Source organism: Myotis davidii, unplaced genomic scaffold (genome assembly GCF_000327345.1).
Source record: "Myotis davidii unplaced genomic scaffold, ASM32734v1 scaffold2537, whole genome shotgun sequence".
In the NCBI taxonomy this organism is placed as follows: domain Eukaryota; kingdom Metazoa; phylum Chordata; class Mammalia; order Chiroptera; family Vespertilionidae; genus Myotis; species Myotis davidii.
In genome coordinates this window covers 109,163-116,329 of record NW_006288180.1, presented here as the reverse complement: position 1 = coordinate 116,329, position 7,167 = coordinate 109,163, and the positions used below count along the sequence as shown (strand labels likewise).

General features: G+C 48.0%; 1 protein-coding gene across 1 annotated transcript; it reads left to right on the top strand.

Moving 5' to 3' along the window:
• Nucleotides 1-343: 343 nt before the first annotated feature.
• Nucleotides 344-801, top strand: LOC102762338 (histone H2B type 1). The gene has a single exon (XM_006759971.2). It carries the CDS (start codon nt 368-370, stop codon nt 746-748), a length of 381 nt encoding a protein of 126 aa, XP_006760034.1. The 5' UTR covers nt 344-367; the 3' UTR covers nt 749-801.
• The last annotated feature ends 6,366 nt before the right edge of the window (nt 802-7,167 follow it).

The following is a 7,167-nucleotide window of genomic DNA, read 5'->3' as shown; positions in this document are numbered from 1 at the left end:
CGCCTTGCCGCCCTGCTTGCCGCGTCCCGACATTGAAAAATGAAAAAAGGTCTTTGCAAAAAGAAAGGTGGACACTCGCCCGAGCAGACCAGTTCTGGGAGTAAGTGGAACATGGCCGTTTTTATAGGCAGGTCCTGGGAGCAAATCGAGGTGTCTGATTAGCTAGGAACAGACTCAGTCACATAACCAATAGGACCTTACAATTTCCATACCTCATTTGCATAGGCCCGCCCAAGGAGGACAGCCTTGGCGTATCTCTGCCAATGAACTAAGAGACTCTCTGAATCCCTCATTAGCATAAAGTCCCTATAAGTAGCGGAGGTTCCACTCCAGCCGCATTTTCCTCCAAGTCTCCTGAGGTTTCAGAATGCCGGAGCCAGCCAAGTCGGCGCCCGCCCCGAAGAAGGGCTCCAAGAAGGCCGTGACCAAGGCGCAGAAGAAGGACGGCAAGAAGCGCAAGCGCAGCCGCAAGGAGAGCTACTCGGTGTACGTGTACAAGGTGCTCAAGCAGGTGCACCCCGACACCGGCATCTCGTCCAAGGCCATGGGCATCATGAACTCGTTCGTCAACGACATCTTCGAGCGCATCGCGGGCGAGGCGTCGCGCCTGGCGCATTACAACAAGCGCTCGACCATCACGTCCCGCGAGATCCAGACGGCCGTGCGCCTGCTGCTGCCCGGCGAGCTGGCCAAGCACGCCGTGTCCGAGGGCACCAAGGCCGTCACCAAGTACACCAGCTCCAAGTAGGCGCGAGCCCGCGGCCTGACTCCTGACCCAAAGGCTCTTTTCAGAGCCACCCACATTTTCTGAAGAGCGCTGTAGTCAGACTTGAAAAACTGCGTGGTCGAGTTGGGGCAAAGCCCTGAAAGTTGGTTAAGACAGGTCCTACAGGTCCAACCACAAACGGGCTGTGGGCTGGGAGATGGGACCCGCCCTTATGTACGTGTGATCTTTGCTCCCGGCCAAGACTTCAGCGCAAAGTAACTCACTTTTTTTCCAAATCTAGCATGCGGTCTCCCCACTTTGGGGTAAGTGGTGCTTTCTGTTAGGAACATGGGGGGTGTCCGGCTGGTGTAGTTCAGTGGATTGAGCGCCTATGGACCAAGAGGTCCCGGGTTCGATTCCTGATCGGGGCACATGCCTGGGTTGTGGCCTTGATCTGCAGCAGGCAGCCGATGTGTGTCTTTCTCCCTGATATTTTTCACTTCCTCTTCCTGTCTACCTAAAAGTCAAAACATAAGAAAAATGAACAATGTAACTAACTAAATCACAAGTACTTTGAAAAAACATGGAAATGTTTACAGGAAATGAGATTTACAATTACAAAAACAGGCTTTTACAATTTAGGATAAAATGCTGTGTGATTTAGAAGGATCCTGTGTTTTTTTTTCCAAGATCGATTTGGCACTAGGCCGGGGTCTCCGTTTGAAAGCAGCTGTCTCCTCACAGCTGCCTCGGGAATGGTGTCACCTGGCCTCGTTAGCGTGGAAACGCATGTGCAAGGCCCTGGCCGAGGCCCCATAAACCCCACTGATTGCTTCAAGTTCCAGTGTCTAGCGCCTCCAAAGTGCGTGCCTCCATCGCTCTCAATTCCTGTGCTGTCATGTCCTCCCAGGTTAGGAGAGAGAAGGAAAATCATTATAAATAGGACTAGAGCAGTGGTTCTCAACCTCGGCTGCACATTAGAATCACCTGGGAATCTTTTTTAAATCCTGATTTCTGGGCCTCAGCCTCCGGAAATTGTTTCTTTGTGATGGGGCGGGGCCACAGCATTAGTGACATTCTTAAAATTAGTAAAATTCTTGTTCATGGGCCATGGCCCCCGTTCATGTGGGTAGCCCCCTCATTCATATGATCACTCCCTCCTTCTGGCGCAGCCACACTGTGTTCACATGACTGTGTTAACGTAAAAATCATCCCGACCTGTGAAGAATTTTGGGGTTTATTTGAGCCAAACTGGAGACACTTGCAGGGAAGCAGGTTCTCAGTGCGTGGGGACAGTGCTCTGGAGATGGCGGTTTTCACCGTGTTTAATAAATCACCGTCAAAGGCAGAGCCATAAGCGGGTCACATGAAATCTATTGGTGATGATGAGGGAGGTGGGGGGACCCTGGGATCGGGTAAAAGTGAAATGATGGGCACAGGCTGCCTTTACGCAGGTGGGTGCAGGGTAGTTAACAGTCAGCAGCTAACTCGATAACAGTCACAGTGAGGGAACCTGTGGTCTCCGCCCTGGTGGCTAGCTGTGCCCTGAGGGGTGAGGAAAAGGGAAGTTACTAGTTACCCTGACTTTCCCAAGGTGTGTTACCTTAGATGCAAAAGGACAACGGGCTCAGGAAAGACGGAAGTTGGTCTTTGTCAGGGAGGGCACTGGCCTGGGACATGACTACCCATCATAAGCTGCTTTTTAATTATCGGTTTTTAATTTCAGACCCTCCTTTGTGGTCACTTCAGGTCTCTGGAGTTGGCAAGGCCTCCACGCAGGCCTTCCCGGAGGTAGTCAGGTTAGCACGTGGCCCCTTTTTTCATCCACAGTAGGAATTTCTTACTCTTTGTTAATACAGTGAATTCAGTAAAATGTGTATTGTCTTATTTATGCCGATAAGGTAAGTATACTTTGGAACTGAACTTATTACATGAGCTCACTGCTATATTCTGAGTTTTGTTCTGGAGCTGGATGAAAGGCAAACACAAAACACTCACAGGAAGAGGGAAACGAGAACTCGGTGACTTTCACACGTTGTGCCCTTGTCGAGCTGCAAATCATTTTTAAGAAACACTGATTTCACTGAACGGAATCGAACTAATCTTTGAAACTGATTCTTCTCATTGAGAAAAGCCAATTAAATACTTGGAGACAATTCGGATTTCAAATATTTCTTATGTGTGACTGCCCTCCTACTCTAATATACAGATGACTAAATGTGAGAGAGACTGAAGTCCACATGATCACTCCCTTTATGAAACCAAATTATTTAATCCTCACCTCAGGATATGTTTTCCATTGATTTTTAGGGAGAGTGGAATAGAGGGAAAGACAGAGAGAGACATTGATGTGTAACCAGGGCCCGGGCTGGGGAGGAGCCTGCAACCGAGGTACATGCCCTTGACTGGAATCGAACCCAGACCCTTTCGGTCCACGGGCTGATGCAATATCTACTGAGCCACACCAGTTGGGGCTGTAAATTATCTTGTTAACATTGTTGGGTGAAACCAAGCTATTGCTTTCACATCTGTTTGCAGCACAGGATGTGTTAACAATTAGCTAAATGTTGGAGTTACTATGACAACCGCACCGTTCTGAGCCTGCCGGGTGGTAATAATTACCGACTGGCGAAGATGGGGTGAGGGTGGAATGAGATAGCAGCTGTGAAACACAGACCAGAAACAGATGGTGCTGGCGCAGTGGCTGTGCAGCATTGCTCCACCGCGAGCAAGTGTAGGCTCTGGGATGGGCCTGAACTTGCTTTTAAGATTTTCCAAATACCTGACCCACAGTGAGACGGGGCCTGGCCCAGCGCACTGCCTGTGGCCTCGTTCGTCTCTCTCTCTCTCTCTCTCTCTCTTCCCCCGTCTTTTTTATTTATTTTTTGTTATTTTCTCTTCTTCTTTTCTTCTTCTAGTTCCTCTCTCTCTTGTTCTGCAGCCAGATTTGCCCACACCCTGCTTTTCCGTCTCCTGCCTCCCAAATATGCTGGGCCTCTGTGCTCGGTTCCCCTGCTCCCTCTTCTTTTCTTCTTCTAGTTCCTCTCTCTCTTGTACTGCAGCCAGATTTGCCCACACCCTGCTTTTCCATCTCCTGCCTCCCACATATGCTGGGCCTCTGTGCTCGGTTCCCTGCTCCCTCCTTCCTGCCTTGAAAGCTTCTCCTCACCCTGCAGGCATCTGCTTGTCCCCGGCCTCCCGGGGGGGTTCCATGACCAGCCCCTCCCGTGGTTCTGGGTAACTGCCACACAGTTTCCACTTTATTGCCTTTGATTGTCTAGCTGTCACCCAATAGGGTCTGAACTGGCCCAGAGGGTGGACGCTGACCTATGAACAAGGAGGTCTTGGACTGAAGGGTCCCGGGTTCTATCCCAGTCAAGGGCACATTCCCAGGTTGTGGGCTCGATCCCCAGTAGGGGGCATGCAGGAGGCAGGTCATCAATAATTCTCTCATTGATGTTTCTATCTCCCTTTCCCTTCCTCTCTGAAATCAATAAAAAAATATTTTAAAAAATAAATAGATTTTAAAAAGACAGCTTAAATGTAAATACAGGACACTGATTAGATCATATTTGTCCTGTTTCCACTTTATTGCCTTTGATTGTCTAGCTGTCACCCAATAGGGTCTGAACTGGCCCAGAGGGTGGACGCTGACCTATGAACAAGGAGGTCTTGGACTGAAGGGTCCCGGGTTCTATCTGTTTCCACTTTATTGCCTTTGATTGTCTAGCTGCCACCCAATAGGGTCTGAGCTGGCCCAGAGGGTGGATGCTGACCTATGAACAAGGAGGTCTCGGACTGAAGGGTCCCGGGTTCTGTTCCAGTCAAGGGCACATTCCCAGGTTGTGGGCTCGATCCCCAGTAGGGGGCATGCAGGAGGCAGGTCATCAATGATTCTCTCATTGATGTTTCTATCTCCCTTTCCCTTCCTCTCTGAAATCAATAAAAAAATATTTTAAAAAATAAATAGATTTTTAAAAAGACAGCTTAAATGTAAATACAGGACACTGATTAGATCATATTTGTCCTTTAAGAGTGTACATAGACTCAGGTGCTAGGGGTTGTGGGTTAACATCCAATAGCTGTGTCCCCTGGGAAACTCTACCTCTTCTCGCCCTCCTCTCCTCATCCCCCAAATCAGAGAGAATGATGGGAGGTTGTCGCAGGTTAAATGGACTGGTGGATCTTCAAAGTGCCTAGAACAGTGCCTGGCACAGAACAAACCCCAGTGAATTGCCCATCACCATTATGACCGCTATTCTCAGAGTCTAGTACAATATCAGGTATCTGATGATTATAGAAGTGAATTAACCAATCTCTTCCTTTTTACAGGAGGAGCAAATGGGCTTTAGACACGTCTTTCCCCATCACTGGTTACTGCTGGACACTGTGACATCTCACTAGCCAATGAAAATGAGAGATACTAGAAAATAAAGGCATATTTCTAACAATTGTGGAAGAATAATTAAGAACCTGGCTTCAAACATTATTTTTTTCCTCTGAGTATAAAAATATTAAATGTGCCATTGTAGAAATTTGTGAAAAGAGAAATATATAAAGCAAATATAAGTATTGTGCTATATATACATGCATACATACAATTTTCTAGGAAATATGCTTAGAAACACAATTTTTATAGATGTTGCTATTTGTGTAATTCGTCTTCTGTTATTGGCTGTTTAGATTGAGTTCCATCTTTATGCGTTATAGATCATACAAATCACACATCTTTGTACATAAATCTATGTTTTAATATTGAATTACTTCCTTTGGGTAGAATCCTAGAAGTAGAAATACTAAACCACAAGGTAAAATCATTTTCAAGGCTCTTAATACACATTGCCAACTTTGCATTCAGAAGGTCCATGCCAATTAATAATTCCGACATAATATGGAAATTTCTGTTACAGAACTCATTTTTACACAGATTTTTTTTTTAAAGCACTGTTAACCTGATAGGCCACATTTTTTGTGTGGAAGTTTTACTTATTTCATTATTAGTGAGGGTAATTTCCCCCCTCACACATTTTTCTTAGCTATGACCCCATAAGAAATAATCTGCTGAAAAACGGACATAATTGTAATTGTTCCACGGGGAGGCACTATGTAAAAATAAGTAGGATCTTAGGTTAAAAAACTACAACAACAAAATAAACACCTAATATTTATCAGGTGCCTCCTCTGCCCAGGACTCTGCTGGAGTAAAAAACTGTGTTTGGCTGCATTCAACTGAAACTACTCTCACCTACCTTGTCTCTTTTATACACATTTTAAAATATATTCTTACTGATTTCAGAGAGGAAAGGAGAGGGAGAGGGAGAGAGAGAGACAGGGACATCAATGGTGAGAGAGACTCAGCTGCCTCCTGCAGCCCGTCATCCAGGCATGTGCCCTGACCGGGAATCCACCTGGGGACCCTTCAGTCCACAGGCCGAGGCTCTATCCACTGAACCAAACTGGTGAGGGCCACCTGATCTCATCGCCTCCTAACTTCCCCATGAGAAAGGCTCTCTTGACTGTATCAAGGCAACCGCAACAATGCACAACCCTTCTCTTTGAAAACCTCCCCGCGTCTCTGCTGTCTGCAGAGCTGCCAGTTCCTCAGGCAAGCAGGGGGGCATCTTCCCGTGGGTCCCTCTGCCGACCCAGGCCCCTGACCCCCCTGCACTGCTCCCTGGGCGGCCTTCTGGGAGGCCCCAGCTTAGCGAGCAAACTCAGACCCTGACCTCTCCCTGCGGTGAGTTCCAGGACACGTGGAGCAACATCCTGGACAATTGTCCCCGTACCTCACGCCCCACAGCTCTGCAGACACACCTGCCAGCCACGCCTGGGCCTGGTCTGGCTCTGTGGTTCCCATGAAGGTGACCTGATTTATTTATTTTTAATATGTTTTATTGATGTTGGAGAGGAAGAGAGAGAGAGAGAATGAGAGAGTGAGAGAGATGGTGATGATGAGAGAGCATTATGGATCGGCTGCCTCCTGCACGCCCCCTACCCGGGATCAAGTCCACAACCTGGGCATGTGCCCTGATGGGGAATCGAACCACAGCCTCTCCTGGTTCACAGGTCGACACTCAACCCCTGAGCCTCGCTGGTCGGGCTGGGTGACCTGGTTTGGGCCCGGGAGACACCATGTGTGAGCTCAGTGCTACTGGCTCCATCCTCGAGGCTCTCTGATCAGGCTGCAGGGACCCAGGGCTGGTTTTAGTCAGAAGCAACCCACACACCTTGCAGATTATGGCTGATCAGATCGTGTTTGTCCAAATAAGGGCAGATCCTGCAGCTTTTAGATGATTCTAGAAGCATCCAATTCTGCAGGAGGCCACTAAGAGATCTGTGTTAGTTCCTTCACCTTCATGCACAATTGTCGATGAAATCTGGGGCAGGACTCATGTCTTTTCTCCACTCCACCATTTGGAAGGTCACCGAGAAAAGGTGGGATGAGTCTCCAGCCAAAAAGC

What these genes read in the sequence shown, in the direction of transcription:
- LOC102762338 (XM_006759971.2), top strand. Translation starts at nt 368, where the DNA reads ATGCCGGAGCCAGCCAAGTCGGCGCCCGCCCCGAAGAAGGGCTCCAAG.